The sequence below is a fragment of the Bos mutus genome, chromosome 23 (genome assembly GCF_027580195.1).
Source record: "Bos mutus isolate GX-2022 chromosome 23, NWIPB_WYAK_1.1, whole genome shotgun sequence".
Lineage (NCBI taxonomy): Eukaryota > Metazoa > Chordata > Mammalia > Artiodactyla > Bovidae > Bos > Bos mutus.
In genome coordinates this window covers 37,209,032-37,226,740 of record NC_091639.1, presented here as the reverse complement: position 1 = coordinate 37,226,740, position 17,709 = coordinate 37,209,032, and the positions used below count along the sequence as shown (strand labels likewise).

At 39.9% G+C, this 17,709-nt stretch overlaps 1 protein-coding gene across 2 annotated transcripts in view; it reads left to right on the top strand.

Annotated features, from left to right (window-relative positions):
* DNAH8 (dynein axonemal heavy chain 8) overlaps positions 1-17,709 on the top strand; it is a 319,103-nt gene that overhangs the window by 128,779 nt on the left and 172,615 nt on the right. For both annotated transcript variants that reach the window (XM_070361456.1, XM_070361457.1), the window contains exons 42-47: positions 987-1,159; positions 2,926-3,104; positions 8,787-8,974; positions 14,891-14,977; positions 15,066-15,173; positions 16,178-16,312. In XM_070361456.1, coding sequence (XP_070217557.1) covers positions 987-1,159; positions 2,926-3,104; positions 8,787-8,974; positions 14,891-14,977; positions 15,066-15,173; positions 16,178-16,312 — 870 coding nt within the window. The remainder of the gene's footprint in view (positions 1-986; positions 1,160-2,925; positions 3,105-8,786; positions 8,975-14,890; positions 14,978-15,065; positions 15,174-16,177; positions 16,313-17,709) is intronic.

Sequence of the window (17,709 nt, the reverse complement as noted above, 5' to 3'; positions counted from 1 at the left end):
AAGACTTCATGAGATGGAGAACTGAGCATTGTATAGTTGCCGGAGTCTATTTTTCAGTGTCAGCTGAATGACCTGGAATTGGGCCCCTGGGTGGAGAAGCAGTGAAAGGGACCACTTGCCACTTATATTGATTCCCCTGAGTGGGCAGGACTGGGGTTTCTCCAGGTTTGCTGACGGAAAGTCATTAGGCACCGTAGAACGTGTTGTGGTGGGATGTTGCTCCTGAACGTGCTTGTCAGGTTTCTGTCTCTTGCATCCATGGTGGTGGGAGCCTCTTGGCCTCCCGTGGGTATAAGCCTCTTGGCCCATGGGTGTAAGCTGATGGCTGGGCAGATTGATTGGTTTGGCCACAGTGCTGGTACAAGAAGGCATGTGTGCATACAGGGCCATGCCTCTCCCACTGCCGTGAGGACAGTGCCCAACCCCTTTCCTCTGCCCTGTGAAGCCTCAGCTCTCACTCTTTCTCCAGAGTCCTGGACGCCTCAGCAGTACTGAACTTCCTTCAGTTTCTTGAACACACCAGCCACATCTTCTGGGTCTTTGTCTAGAATGTTTTGCCTTCTCATGCCTCTATCGCCCCTTCTGTTTTATTTCCTCAGCTAATTCCTACTGTTTTTGCAGGGTTTACTTTAGATGTGTCTTTCTCTGAGTATCTCCCTCAGACCTAGACTAGGGGAGGTCTTCTTGCTACATCATTTCATGACCTTGAGTTTCTTTCCCTACTTTATTGCATTTACTTGTTTATCTGATTTGTCTTTTGCCCTGACTTGTCATCTTCAGAAGGCAGGAACTGTGTCTGTCTTTGTTTACCCAGCACAGCACTCCGAGGAAAGACTCATCAAATATTCCTTCCAAGGAAAGACTCAGTAAATATATATTCAGTGACAAGAATCAACTAATGAATGAGTGAATAAAAATTGCCTATATGCTACGTTTTATGCTATTGCAATTCAGTATGTAATCTCTTTGTATTTCATGTTTTTAAGGTAAAAATGCATATCAGATCTGTTACTGATTTTGAATGGCTAAAACAGAGTAGATTTTACTTTAAGGAAGATTTGGATCAAACAGTGGTGTCTATTACAGATGTTGACTTTATTTACCAGAATGAATTTCTGGGATGCACTGATCGTCTTGTTATCACCCCGTTAACAGATCGGTAGGAAACTCATTTTTGTTATTCCATTCTTGTAATTAAATCATGTACTTACAATTGTCTTAAATTTGCATTTGAAATGTTAACAAAAGCATATTGCTGTCATGTCAGCTCTGGGCTAGCTCATCAAAGTTTAACAATGAAATAACTCATTATTTCAAAGTACATGTAGGTTAAATTTTTATGAAATAGGAAAAAGTAAAACAATAAAAGGATGCTTGAATGTTGACTATGAGAAGTTTAGTAATGAAGTTGAAAAAAAAAAAAAGGAAGGAAAAAAGAAGTTGAGTAATGAAGTTGAGATTACAGGTTGGACAAATGTCTTTAGAGCCTTAAAGAGGGTCATTAGAATGGCAAAGAAGGAAGGTACACCTTTGGAAACGGTGTCTCCTGGTTTTTCATATGTGGAAGTTCATTCCTGAGGTGATGTTTCTTGGCCAGGTCTGAGTGAATAATCAGTTAATGGCACATCCCCTCGCCATTCTTTCTAGTACATGACACTAGACAAGTCCAGGGTCTTTGCCATTCTTACATGTCCTGCAAATAACTGGTTCTATATGTCATGTGTAGGAGACAGTAAATGTTTGTAGAATCGACTTAAACTGGGTCATAGAACAGCTAATTCTGCTGTTATTTTTAAATAGAGCTGACACCAGGTAAAATTATGATACAGCAAAATTATGTCTTCAGCCTCTTCTAGACTCATCCGACCTCCCTTTATATGTCCGGTTCCATCACAGTTTAAATTTTTCAGGCTGTTTTCCCTTCGATTGATGTTTGTGTATAAAGCTTCATGTCACATGAAGCTTTACTAAGTTTGCTTAGATCTGAAACAAATGTAACTGAAGCTGCATTATGGATACCAGGGGGTTCATTACATTGTTCTGTACATGTGTCTAAGTGAGTGAAACACTTCACAGTAACATGGTTTCCCGGCAGTGGTGTGCTGGCGGAGCTGGCTTGTACTAGTCTGCAAGAGCCAACGTCATGCTCTTCTTCCCAGTTTTGTGCTATCACATTGCCAGCGTTGCCACTGGCCACGATGGACGTATTTATGCCACAGAAATCAGCAGATGTAAAAAATTAGGCTTGGAATTTCCTGGTGGTCCAGTAGTAGGACTCAGCGCCTCCACTGCAGAGGACACAGGTTCTATCCTTGCTTGGGGAACTGAGATCCTGCATGCCATGTGGCGAGGCCAAAAAACAGAAATCAGCTTTATTTTTTTTTTCCTAGAGGGCTCATTGTTAAACATCTGCCAGCACACCACCACTTACTTGATTCTCTGACTTCAGATTTCTCCTGACCACAGTGCAAGGAAGGCCTGCAGGTTTTACGTCAGGGTTGCACGCCTTTGCAAACCCTGTATTACTTCTAATGAATACCAGCTACTCCAGCCTTGTTTCGTTGCCCATCTCTTATGAGAAAGCATTAGTAGCTCAGTCATGTCCGACTCTTTGTCATCCAATGGACTGTAGCCTGCTAGGCTCCTCTGCCCAAGGCATTTTCCAGGCAAGAATACTGGAGTGGGTTGCCGTTCCCCTCTCCAGGGGATCTTCCTGACCCAGGGATCGAACCTGCATCTCTTATGACTCTGACATTGACAGGCTGGTTCTTTACCACTAGCACCACCGGGGAAGCCCCTCTCATGGGGGTGGCTCAAACTCTAAAACGAATGGTCTCATTCCAATCACATTGGACTTCTGCTTGTGCTTCACTGTAACGCATGTTAGCTCATGTCCACAACGCTTTGTCTGCTTCACGTTTGCAGGTGCTACATCACTTTGGCACAGGCTTTGGGAATGAACATGGGAGGGGCTCCAGCAGGACCTGCGGGCACTGGCAAAACCGAAACTACGAAAGACATGGGAAGATGTTTGGGGAAATATGTGGTCGTGTTTAATTGCTCAGATCAAATGGATTTCAGAGGGCTAGGAAGGATTTTTAAAGGCAAGTGTCAAACACTGTTGTGTTATTTTTGGTGGATTTATTTTTATTGCATTTAAATGGTATTTTCTGATAGAAGTCTAAAGTGATAGTGTCCCACATAAGCAAAATTAATGTAGATTGATGCATATGATATTGCCATTTTTCTGGGCCAAAAATGGCTGGGTATCATCAATTAAATATCATTCAATACTACTTCTGGCATTACAGTCCATGAGTTGAATGTGTATTAGATTATGAAAACAGAATCAATTTAATACTGCCTGAAACAATGGTGGAGGAGATAAGATCAGGATAGCAAACTGATGACACATGTGACTTCCTTTATTGCATTAAATCACACTGAAATAAAGATTTTTATTATTTATTTATTTTTGGCTGCACCGTGAAGCTTATGGGATTTTAGTTCCCTGACCAGTGATCAAACCCGGGCCCTTGGCAGTAAAAGCACAGAATCCTAACCACTGGACCACCAGGGAATTACTGAAATATTTTTTTAAAAGGATGGTAACACTGGAACACAAGAAGGGAGAGGGGTACTGGCAGATGGGAAATATTGAGAAAATCTGGAAAGATAGATGGCAGATGGTTTCAGATGGACAAAGAAAAAAGATTAGGGAGCATTTCAGTCTTAGAACTCAGGCCTTGTTGGTCTTCTCTGGTGGTCTCATGCAGACCCACACTTTTGTTGTTATTCGGTCACCAAGTCATGTCTGAATGTTTGCAACCCCATGGACTGCAGTGCCCCAGGCTTCCCTGTCCTTCACTATCTCCCAGAGTTTGCTCAAACTCATGTCCATTGAGTCAGTGATGCTATCTAACCATCTCATCCTCTGTTGCTCCCTTCTCCTCCTGCCCTCAATCTTTCCCAGCATCAGGGTCTTTTCCAAAGAGTCTGCTCTCCACATCAGGTGGCCAAAGTATTGGAGCTCCAGCTTCAGTATCAACCCTTCCAATGAATATTCAGGGTTGATTTCCTTTAGAATTGACTGGTTTGCTCTCCTTGTAGTTCAAGGGACTCTCAGGAGTCTTCTCCAGCATGACAATTTGAAAGCATCAATTCTCTATCATCCAGCCTTCTTTGTCCAACTCACACCTGTACATGACTACTGGAAAAACCATAGCTTTGACTATATAAACTTTTGTCAACAAAATGATGTCTCTGCTTTTTAATACGTTGTCTAGGTTTGTCATGGTTTTCCTTCCAAGAAGCAAGCGTCTTTTAACTTCATGGCTGCAGTCACCATCTGCAGTGATTTTGGAGCCCAAGAAAATAAAGTCTGTCACTGTTTCCATTGCCTCCCCATCTATTTGCCATGAAGTGATGGGATGGGATGCCATGATGTTAGTTTTTTGAATGTTGAGTTTTAAGTCAGCTTTTTCCCTCTCCTCTTTCACCCTCATCAAGAGGCTCTTTAGTTCCTTTTCACTTTCTACCAGTAGAGTGGTATCATCTGCATATCTAGGGTCATTGATATTTCTCCCAGCAATAAACATTAAATGCTATCTAAATGATCAAATTTACATCTTATCTTGGACTTCCCCTTGAAACTCTGAATTCACATAATACAACTGATACCTGATCCTTGACATTGCCCCTTAAATATCTAACAGGTCCAGAGTCACTGAATCCCAAACCAAACTTCCGATCCCCCCTCCCCATCTCGACTTCTTCTTCAGCCTTCCTTGACACACTAAATACCCACTCTATTCTTCCAGATACTTAAACAGAAATCTTTGACTTATCCTTTTCACCTCTCTTTCTCTCATGCTCATGTCCAACTGTCAGCAAACACTATTAGCTCTACTTTCAGAACACATCTAGCACCAGCCACCTTTTATTATCCCGCTGCTGTCATCCTGGTTCAAGCCAATCATTATCTCTCACCTATGCTGCTCCAATAAGCTTCCTAATTGGTCTCCCTGAGTTTACCCCTGTGCTCTCCATTCTAATCTCAAATCTAGAGCCTTCTAATTGTAAGTCAGGTCACGACACTCTTCTACTGAAAGCCGGGCCCTGGCTTCGCTCACAATAAGAGCCGAAATCCTTACGCTGGTCCTCGTATTGTTTTGTACAGTCACACCTGCCCTTCCCTGTGGCATCGCTCTGCCCTTCTCATCTCGTCTCCTGACACTGTCCCCACACTGTCTCTGCTGCAGCCACGCTGACCTTTGTGATGTTTCTCAAACATCCCGAAGCACACTCCCTCCACCTTATGCCTGCTGATCTTTAGATTCTTTCCCCAGATATCCATCCACATAGCTCACTTGATAAAGGACACCCACGGCAAACATTGTGGTACTGAAAATTTGAAAGCGTTCTCTGAGACAAGGTATAAGATGAGGATTTCCATCGCTATTCCTTCCACTCACCACTGTGTTCTGCATCCTACCCAGTGCATTAAGGAACAACAACAGGGACAGCAAAAGCATAAAGGCTGGAAAGAAAGAAACACAAAAGGCCGTCATTTACAAGTGACATTGTAAACAATGAAATCAACAAAGCTATAGAAAGTAGAATTTAGCAAGTTTACTTGAATATGAAATAAACACAAATTTTATTTTAATTGTCCATAACAAAAGTTAGAAAATGAAAATCTCAGAAGGATATCACTTAGGTAGTGCTGGTGGTAAAGAACTCCAGTGCCAGTGTAGGAGACATGAGAGATGAGGGTTTGATCCCTGGGTCAGGAAGATCCGCTGGAGAAGGGCATGGTAACCCATTCCAGTATTCTTGCCTGGAGAATCCCATGGACAAAGGAGTCTGGTGGGCTACAGTCTGTAGGGTCACAAAGAGTTGGACATGACTAAAGCGACTTGATAAACAGACAAGTGGAACATAGTAGAGAATGCAGAAATAGGCCAGGAACACTGACATGTGGAAAAGGTGGTATTGAAAATCAGTGATGAAGAGATAGAATTTGCAATGTCATTCTGGTACCCTGGATGATTAATATTTAACAAGGGAAATTGGATGCCTGCATATATAAAAATTAAATCCCTACAACATGCATAGAAATAATTTTGGGGGATTAAGTGCTTAACTATGATAGGCAAAACTTGTGTGACCTTTAGAAGGTAACAAAGGCACATATCTGTTCTCAGAGTAGAAAGGGACATTTTAATACAAAAACCACAAACTATAAAGAAAGGATGAATACATTTAAGCAGGGTAGGAGGATATCCCTATAACATGGTATCCATGGGATTGCTCATCCAGCTCTTATCTTTAGTTACTTGTCTGTTCAAAATATATACATTGAACAACTCAGACTTGAACTGTGCAGTTCTACTTATACACAGATTTTTTAAACTAAATACATACTCCAGTACTATACGACCTCAGGCTGGTTGAACCCCTATATGTGCAACTGTGGATGTGAGAGGGCTGACTGCAAAGTTATATATGGATTTTCGACTTTGTGGCGTGTCCAAGCCCCTAACCCCTGTGTTGTTCAAGGGTCAATTGTGTGTGTGTGTGTGAATGTGTGTGCGTGTGTATAATTTTACAGTCTTTTGTGATATGTCTCTTTTTGAGAAGTTAAATAGACTTCTCAAAGACTGGGAGAAGATATTTTAGCATGTATGGCTGACAAAAGATTAATATCTAACATGAAGAAAGATTTTCTTTAGACTTCCCTGTTGGTCCAGTGGTTAGACTTCACGCTTACACTGCAGCAGGCAGGGGTTCTACCCCTGGTCAGGAAACTAAGATCTCCACATGTGTGTGGCATGGCCAAAAAAAAAAAAAAGGGAGAGTTTCTTCAAATCATTAAGAAATACAAAACAATACTGTTCTCACTGTTATTAATTGGTAAGAATGAAAAGTCTAACAAACCACTGTTGGTAAGGGTGTGTAGAAACTGTAAATCTTAGTACTTCTATGTGTATAAGTTGGTAGAATTGCTGCAGAGAAGAGTAAATAAATCAGTTTATTTGATGATACATTGTATATATTTACAGTGTACAGATACAGTATTTTATAGGTACAGTATATAGAAAAATAAATAGATACACACAAATTTTGAACAAGCCAAACAAGCCAAACGTTATGCATGCCTGTAAATAACTGCACGCGAGCAGGCATGCGTAAGAACCGTTGACATCAAATTCAGAGTAGAAGTTACCTCTGGAGAAGGAGGGAGTGTGGATCCAAGAAAGACCTACATGGACTTGAATTGTAGTTTCAGTATTTTATTTTTTAGGATGAAATCTGAAGCAAAATTGTTAAGATTTGGTAGGTGGGTACATGGATATTCACTATATTGTTCATTGTAACTGCCTGTCCTTAAAAAAAAAATAATTTAAACCCAAAGAATCACTTAATGAAAGAGAATGTTCTGTGGACCACTCCTGGCTTAATGGTTGAAGATGGCTGAGAGGAGCAGACTAGAGCACCAGGTAAATCCTAGAATGCCAAAAGTAAAGCAGAAAGCAGAGAAAGAGAAAAGAAACTGGCTGTCTCCAGCATTTCTCCCCCATGTAAATGCTCTGAAGGTGGAGTCCTGACAAAGATTATTGCCAGGTAGGGGTTGTGCCAGAGAGGCAAGCACCGCACCAGGTCAGTTCCCAAGCCCCAGACCCAAGCGGATAAGCTCTCCTGCCTCTCATGCCTTCCCCCCAATCGCCAGAGGCAGCCATACACAATGCAAACAGGAATTTGCATTTGGAATGAGAAGAAAATGCAAAAGTATCTCAAATTAATAGCTTCAGAGAGATTCAAGAATTTGTCACATATAGCCAATTAAAAAAAAATAGGCTGCTATGAAAAGAATAACAGTTGGAATAATCAGAAATTGAAAAAAACAAAACCTGAGTTTTTTTGTTTTTTTGTTTTTTTGAGTTGGAATATCTAGCCAAGAGAGCATATTGCAGAAAGAAATGGAAAGTTTGACAGAAAAAATTCACGGTCATAGGAATAGATATGTAAATTCCAATATCCATAAAATGGAAATTCCCAAAGGAGAGAGACGAAAAAGTGGGGGTTGGTGGGTGGAAGCAGTAATAAAAGAAGAGTGTTTTGTGGGGACCCTCTAACCCCTCTCAGTGTCTATGCTGAGAGCTTTGTACTTTCCTTCTCTTTAATAAATCCGATTTGCTTGCTTAAAAAAAAGAGAGAGAGAAGAGTGTTTCATGCAGTTAAAAAATAAAGATTTTTCATCCTTCGAGATTAGACGGGAGCAGTGTTCCTGATATCCAGGTCTTCCTTTGTGCTGGGTTTCATAAGGAATAAATAAACATATTTTGACCATTCTTTGTCTCACTCAGCTTCCAGGCATTTCTCTCAGTGCAACAAGAAAGGGACAGAGTGATCTGACCCAGATAGGGCATCCCTTATTTTGTTAATTTCCCCAAACATTATAGCTCCCTCACCTCCATCCCCACTGGGGGTGGCACATCCAGACTGAAGCAATTTTTATCACCCTTCAGCATCCCTGGTGGAATGATGAGTCTGAACTTTCATTTCAGCAGTATACTGTTTTCATTGTTTTGGTGATGATGTACAAATAATTAAACTTCTCTATATCACTGGAATTAAATATGTCTTTATAAACAGCCAGATGTGAAGTTTATATAAATTGTATTTCACTATATAATTGTTTGAGGGTGCTTTGGAAAAATGATTTCTATCAAGAAGGTGTATTACAAAGTAAAACTTATCAAACTAACTGTTTTTCACACCAGGTCTTGCACAGTCAGGTTCCTGGGGCTGTTTTGATGAGTTTAACAGAATTGAATTGCCTGTGTTATCAGTGGCAGCCCAACAAATTTACATCGTCTTGACAGCAAGAAAAGAGAGAAAAAAACAGTTTATTTTTTCTGATGGTGATTGTGTTGATTTAAATCCAGAATTTGGAATCTTCTTAACAATGGTGAGAACATAGGTGTTACATATTTTAAAACTTTTTATTGAGTATGGTTAATATATATTGTATTAGTTTCTGGTGTACAGGAAAGTGACTCCGTTATATATGTATATATATATATTATATTCTTTTCTACTATAGGTTATTATAAGGTTTTGAATACAGTTCCCTGTGATATATATACTAGGATCTTGTTGTTTATCTATGTATATATAGTACTTTGTATCTGCTAACCCCAAATTCCTAATTTGTTCCTCCTCCACCCACTTTCCCCTTTGGTAATCCTAAATTGGTTTTCTTTGTCATTTGTATCATAGTTTAGATTCTGCCTTTGAGTGATATCCTATGATATTTGTCTTTGTCTGACTTACTTCACTTAGTATGATGATGTCTAGGTCCATCATGTTGCTGCAAGTGGCGTTGTTTCATTCTTTTCACCCTCTTGATCGGGTGTATTCCTAAGTATTTCATACTTTTTGATGTGATTTTAAAAGAGATTGAAAAACATAGGTTTTAAATGCAATTTATTGGTGTAATTGTTATAGACTTAAATAAAAGTAGGCATATATGAGTGGGTAAATGACATCTAGGGATCGTCCCTGTTTAAATTTTTTTTTTTTTTTTTTTGCGTAGGAAAAATAGACTAGACAGAAGATAAAATAGTGATTTGTTAATGATAAAATTAGTCACTGTTTACTGAGCACTCATTTTGGGGAAAGGTAATGGGCCTTTTATATATTGTATCAGACAGGGAAGCTACAATAACAATGCCCAAATTCTAGTGGCTTACCACTTCAAACCCAGTCCGGTGGCTAAGACTCTGTGCTCCCACTGCAAGGGTTGCGCAGGTTTGATCCCTGGCTGGGGAAACTAAGATCCCACATGCCGTGAAGCACGGCTGGGAAAGAAAATATCCACCATGCAAAATACTACAGGACTATGTCTCCCTGACCCTTAAAGTTAGGTGTGGCCACGTAAATTGCTCTACTTAACACCTTAACTGGAGAAGGCAATGGCACCCCACTCCAGTACTCTTGCCTGGAAAATCCCATGGATGGAGGGGCCTCGTGGGCTACAGTCCATGGAGTCGCTAAGAGTCGGACACGACTGAGGGACTTCACTTTCACTTTTCACTTTCCTGCATTGGAGAAGGAAATGGCAACCCACTTCAGTGTTCTTGCCTGGAGAATCCCAGGGATGGGGGAGCCTGGTGGGCTGCCGTCTATGGGGTCACACAGAGTCAGACACGACTGAAGCAACTTAGCAGCAGCAGCAGCAACAACAACACCTTAACACACCAGGGAAGCCTGGTGTGCTGCAGTCCATGGGGTTGCAAAGGGTCAGATGCGACTGATGGACTGAACTGACTGAACTGAACACATCAAAGATTTATTATTTTCATACCACACGTCCGCTTGGGTGTATGGTGTCGTGGTGGAGAGGGCAGAAGATGCTTTACATGTCCTGTCTCTGGTACTGTCTCAACTGTGACTGGTAGCTACAGCAAAGGAAAAAGAGAACAAGAAGAATTATGCTCTGGTTCTTAGGGTTTCCTGTCCAGAAGTGAGACTAGTCACAAACTTTGGCTAAAGCAAACAACCAGTAAAGCAATTAGGGGTAAATAATAATAATTCTGAAGTGATCACTTATAACCCATGAAACTGAATGAAAGAGTTTACTCAGTGTGATAGTGTGGCTTAGAAGAATTTAAAAGAAGCAAACAAAAGCCCAGGTCCAGATGGCTTCACAGCTGAATTCTACCAAAAATTTAGAGAAGAGCTAACACCTATCCTACTCAAACTCTTCCAGAAAATTGCAGAGGAAGGTAAACTTCCAAACTCATTCTATGAGGCCACCATCACCATAATACCAAAAACCTGACAAAGATGCCACACACAAAAAAGAAAACTACAGGCCAATATCACTGATGAACATAGATGCAAAAATCCTTTAAAAAATTCTAGCAATCGGAATCCAATAACACATTAAAAAGATCATACACCATGATCAAGTGGGCTTTATCCCAGGGATGCAAGGATTCTTCAATATCTGCAAATCATTAATGTAATACACTACATTAACAAATTGAAAAATAAAAGCCATATGATTATCTCAATAGATGCAGAGAAAGCCTTTGACAAAATTCAACACCCATTTATGATAAAAACTCTCCAGAAAGCAGGAATAGAAGGAACATACCTCAACACAATAAAAGCTATATATGACAAACCCACAGCAAACATTATCCTCAATGGTGAAAAATTAAAAGCATTTCCCCTAAAGTCAGGAACAAGACAAGAGTGCCCACTCTCACCACTGTTATTCAACATAGTTTTGGAAGTTTTGGCCACAGCAATCAGAGCAGAAAAAGAAATAAAAGGAATCCAGATTGGAAAAGAAGAAGTAAAACACTCACTGTTTGCAGATGACATTATCCTCTACATAGAAAACCCTAAAGACTGCACCAGAAAATTACTAGAGCTAATCAATGAATATAGTAAAGTTGCAGGATATAAAATCAACACACAGAAATCCCTTGCATTCCTATACACTAATAAAGAGAAAATAGAAAGAGAAATTAAGGAAACAATTCCATTCACCATTGCAATGAAAAGAATAAAATACTTAGGAATATATCTACCTAAAAAAACTAAAGACCTATATATAGAAGACTATAAAACACTGGTGAAAGAAATCAAAGAGGACACTAATAGATGGAGAAACATACCATGCTCATGGATTGGAAGAATCAATATAGTGAAAATGAGTATACTACTCAAAGCAATCTACAGATTCAATGCAATCCTTATCAAGCTACCAACGGTATTTTTCACAGAGCTAGAACAAATAATTTCACAATATGTATGGAAATACAAAAAACCTTGAATAGCCAAAGCAGTCTTGAGAAAGAAGAATGGAACTGGAGGAATCAACCTGCCTGACTTCAGGCTCTACTGCAAAGCCACAGTCATCAAGACAGTATGGTACTGGCACAAAGACAGAAATAGATCAATGGAACAAAATAGAAAGCTCAGAGATAAATCCACGCACCTATGGACACCTTATCTTTGACAAAGGAGGCAAGAACATACAATAGAGAAAAGACAATCTCTTTAACAAGTGGTGCTGGGAAAACTGGTCAACCACTTGAAAAAGAATGAAACTAGAATACTTTCTAACACCATACACAAAAATAAACTCAAAATGGATTAAAGATCTAAATGTAAGACCAGAAACTATAAAACTCCTAGAGGAGAACATAGGCAAAACACTCTCTGACATTAATCACAGCAGATCCTCTATGACCCACCTCCCAGAATATTGGAAATAAAAGCAAAAATAAACAAATGGGACCTAATTAAAATTAAAAGCTTCTGCACAACAAAGGAAACTATAAGCAAGGTGAAAAGACAGCCTTCAGAATGGGAGAAAATAATAGCAAATGAAGCAACTGACAAACAACTAATCTCAAAAATATACAAGCAACTCCTGCAGCTCAATTCCAGAAAAATAAACGACCCAATCAAAAAATGGGCCAAAGAACTAAATAGACATTTCTCCAAAGAAGACATATAGATGGCTAACAAACACATGAAAAGATGCTCAGCATCACTCATTATCAGAGAAATGCAAATCAAAACCACAATGAGGTACCATTTCATGCCAGTCAGAATGGCTGCTATCCAAAAGTCTACAAGCAATAAATGCTGGAGAGGGTGTGGAGAAAAGGGAACCCTCTTACACTGTTGGTGGGAATGCAAACTAGTACAGCCACTATGAAGAACAGTGTGGAGATTCCTTAAAAAACTGGAAATAGAACTGCCTTATGACCCAGCAATCCCACTGCTGGGCATACACACTGAGGAAACCAGAATTGAAAGAGACACGTGTACCCCCAATGTTCATTGCAGCACTGTTTATAATAGCCAGGACATGGAAGCAACCTAGATGTCCATCAGCAGATGAATGGATAAGAAAGCTGTGGTACCTATACACAGTGGAATATTACACAGCCTTCAAAAAGAATACATTTGAATCAGTTCTAATGAGGTGGATGAAACTGGAGCCTATTATACAGAGTGAAGTAAGCCAGAAAGAAAAACACCAATACAGTATACTAATGCATATATATGGAATTTAGAAAGACGGTAACGATAACCCTGTATGTGAGACAGCAAAAGAGACACAGATGTATAGAACAGTCTTTTGGACTCTGTGGGAGAGGGAGAGGGTGGGTTGATTTGGGAGAATGGCATTGAAACATGTACAATATCATATAAGAAATGAATCACCAGACCAGGTTCGTTGCAGGATACAGGATGCTTGGGGCTGGTGCACTGGGATGACCCAGAGGGATGGTACAGGGAGGGAGGTGGGAGGGGGGTTCAGGATGGAGAACACGTGTACACCCGTGGCAGATTCATGTTGATGTATGACAAAACCAATACAATATTGTAAAGTAATTAGCCTCCAATTAAAATAAATAAATTTAAATTAAAAAAAAAGAAGCTTGCCCTTGGATTAAGAATAATTTTGGAAATATCAATTAGATATTGCATTAGGCTGTGAATACCTGAGATATGAAGAATAGTAACTTAAGTATGTATTCTTTTAAGATTCTTTGAGGTTTCTACATCATCATGGTTTCCATTTTCAAGGTCACCTTATAGCCCAAGGTGCTACAGAAGCAGCTCTGTTGCAGCCAATTGACTGAATCAACTCCCTTCAGTCAGACATCAAGTGTATTTCATACACTGTCCCTTTCATACACTGTGTCCCTTTGTGACTCACAGGGTAGAATTTAATCTCACCAGCTGCAGGGCAGGCTGGGAAATGTAGTTTTAAATCTGGGTGGTGATGCACCCAGCTTGCAGCTGAAGTTATGTGACTAAGAATGAAAAATAGGAGTATTGAAAGGCAGCCAGCCATCTTTGCGTCCCCAGCACCTGGAAAGTTATCTGGTCTATTGACCATGCCCAGTAAATGCTCAGGGACTGAAGGTTTCCTCATGCACTTTCCTCTTTGCCTTACTTGTCTTCGAACACCCTCACCTTATCGCTTGGGACTTTTGGGTGTGGTCTATCCTCAGTCTTTTGCTACTTATTAGCTTCCTTCTCACCTCTACTTTTGTCCTTTTTAATGTTTTTCTCATCATTCCTGTCTTTGTTTCCCTTCATCACTGTGTGTGTTTTTTTAAATAGTAAAAAGAAACTATTTGTCAGCTATTTATGGCTATTTGTCAGCCACAGAACTCTCTAATTCTGACTGTAAAGAATAATTTGTGTTGTTGATCAGCAGAAACCAACACAATATTGTAAAGCAGTTATCTTCCAATTCAAAAACAAAGCACACACACACACAAAGCAAATAGGAAACATTAATAAAAAAGACAAACCTAGCAACTATAGTATATACTCCATGCAAATGTCCTTCAAAAGGTAAGGCAAGATAAAAATATTTTCTGGCAAAAAAAAGAGCAATTGAAGAGAGGAAATAAAAATTGCCTCAGTAAATTGATTAGTATGAAATCCTAAATTTTCTTTTTCTTTAAGTAACATATTTTAGATCATAATTATCCCAGTATTTATTCAGTTTTATTTCATTTTCTTTAACAAATAGATACACAGAGGCTTATTTTTTGCTACATAAAGTGGTGTGTGTGTGTGTACGTGTGTACATATGCACATGTGTGTTACTTTATTAGTATAATGAAAATGGAAATGTGTGAGAGAAAGTAATGTGACATTAATAAATATGGATGGTCTAATACATATTTTTGTGAAAAGAGGGATATTTTATGAATCGAATGTTTTTCAATACCTTCTTAGAATCTGAATTAGGGATTTGAAATGTATTGATAATTTGTATTCAAGAAATGAAAATTATGTCAACAATTAAAAATTAAATAATTTTAACTTCTAGAACCCTGGGTATGCTGGGCGCCAGGAACTACCCGAGAACTTGAAAATTCAGTTCAGAACTGTTGCTATGATGGTTCCTGATAGACAGGTATGCATCAGGATTTAAAACCATAATACGATTTATGTTGTTTACCTGTTCTTCACTAAAACTGAAAAGTCTCACTGTTAATTTGCAGATCATTATGCGAGTTAAACTTGCAAGCTGTGGTTTTCTTGAAAACGTTATCTTGGCTCAAAAGTTTTATGTACTTTACAAACTCTGTGAAGAGCAACTTACTAAGCAGGTAACTTTGTACATCTATTTTCCCCCTCACTATAGAACTTGTCTTTTAACTTGCAATTTTGATAAGTACTAATTAGGGAGTTAAAAAAATTCCTTGACTCTTTCCTAAGATATGTTTATAATTAACTTGAACTTTTGATTATGTATTTTAAAAACTTCCCTAAGTTGAAATAATTATAGATTCCCAGGAAGTTGCAAAGACATGTATGAGACGTCCTGTGTACTCGTCATCCTGTTGACATAATTGTAGTACAATAACCAAACCAGAAGATTGACAATGGACAATAAACAGAGATTCCTAAGACTTCACACGCACTCGTGTGTGTGTGTGTGTGTGTGTGAAGTGAAATGAAGTGAAGTCGCTCAGTTGTGTCCAACTCTTTGCGACCCCATGGACAGTAGCCTACCAGGCTCTGCCGTCCATGGAATTTTCCAGACAAGAATACTGGAGTGGGCTGCCATTTCCTTCTCCAGGGGATCTTCCCAACCCAGGAATCGAACCTGGGTCTCCTGCATTGCAGACAGACGCTTTTACCGTCTGAGTGTGTGTAGTTCTATCCAATTATGTCATAGAAAACAGAATTGTTTATCCCCACCAGGTACCCTCCCGCTACCCTTTATAGCCACACTTACCTCTTTCCCAAACTCTATGGCCCCTCATAGGCCTAATCTTTTCTACGTCTCTGTAATTGTGTTATTTCAAGCATGTTACATAAGGTGAATCACATAGTATGTAACCAGTTGGTCATGCATTTTAAATGGTTGCCCTTCAGACTATCAGAGTGTATTTTTCTCAGAAAATCATGTGTGAGCACTGTCACCCAGCTTGATGTTTCCAGTGAAGTCATCTTTTTCAGTCAAAAGAAAGGCAGGAGAAGTGAGCTAACAGAACTCTGCCACTCAGCCACTCCAAAACTATAGTATATAAGTACTATATGTGCACAGTGAGTCTACACTTAGAATTTTTCAACTGGATGATCCTTTTTATTTCTTTTCTCATCCTAGGTTCATTACGACTTTGGGTTGAGAAATATTCTATCTGTATTGAGGACACTCGGATCTCAAAAAAGAGCCAGACCAGAAGATAGTGAATTAAGCACGGTCATGAGAGGACTGAGAGATATGAACCTTTCTAAATTGGTATCTTTATTTTCTGGGTTAACTTCTCTTTCAAGATTTTGACCTAGCTGACAAGTGGGGGTGGGCTCATACAGAGCTGTTAACATGAGTGTGTGTTGGGTTATGTATGTGAAGTTACCACTGACTGGGCTTCTGGAAGAAGGCACCCTCCTCCTGCCCCCAAGAAAAAAAACCCATGGCTTTATATGAACCACAGGGGCCAGAAATGCATCCTTGCAAATGCCATAAAATAGGCTCCATCAGTGGGCTCCAGCCCCCAAATGTCAGTCCATTACTCATAATGTAACACAGATTCTAAACATGAAAATCTGGATTCATAGGGAACCACCAGAGCTTTTTGCTTTGTCTGTATGTGACTAGCTTTAACTATGTCTCTGCCAAAACATCAACACCATTTCTATTTTCTAAATGTGCGTTAAATGGTGGCTGCTGCTGCTAAGTCACTTCAGAGTACTGGAGTGGGTTGTCATTGCCTTCAATGCATGGAAGTGAAAAGTGAAAGTAAAGTCACTCAGTCATGTCTGACTCTTCACGACCCCATGGACTGCAGCCCACCAGGCTCCTCTGTCCATGGGATTTTCCAGGCAAGAGTACTGGAGTGGGGCGCCATCACCTTCTCCGGTTTGCTGTGGAGATTACAATAATTATTTCACTGCTTGCACACTTTTCACGGGTACAGCCATGTTGTCGTGAACTAGCTGATGGGCAGCTTCATGTGGCTTTTATTCAGGGGCTTCTTGGTGCTACGTGTCTGTGTCCTGGCAGTACACGGTTGAGGAAGGAGTGGACCTTAGGAGCTCACATTCTAGTTACAAAACTAACAACTAACATCTGCATACTTCACTTTACTACAGAATCTTTTCACGGGTACTGTCTTGTTTGAGTCTCACAGCCACCCTGGGGGGCGTGGATCTCCTTATGAGGGAGCCACGTTTGTAGGACTCACCCACCATCATAGTCAGTTGAGAAACTGAAACCAAAATCCACAAGACTTTCTGATGTTAAACTACAGATATTTTCCTAATTAAAGTAGAATGTTAATACTCTGTTCTCTTGGGATTGGAGCTATTACTTACACGTTTTTAAGATTAATGCATATACCTGTCGTATGATAAAGTAATGAGATCAAACCCTGGAGCAGTAGATTGGAGAAGACATTAAATGCCGACAGAGTGTTTTTTAAACATTTTGTCTTGGGGTATGGCCGATTAACAATGTTGTGACAGTTTCAGGTGAACAGCAAAGGGACTCAGTCATACATGTATATAAATCCTACTACTACTACTAAGTCGCGTCAGTCGTGTCCGACTCTGTGCGACCTATAGACAGTGGCCCACCAGGCTTCCCCGTCCCTGGGATTCTCCAAGCAAGAACACTGGAGTGGGTTGCCATTTCCT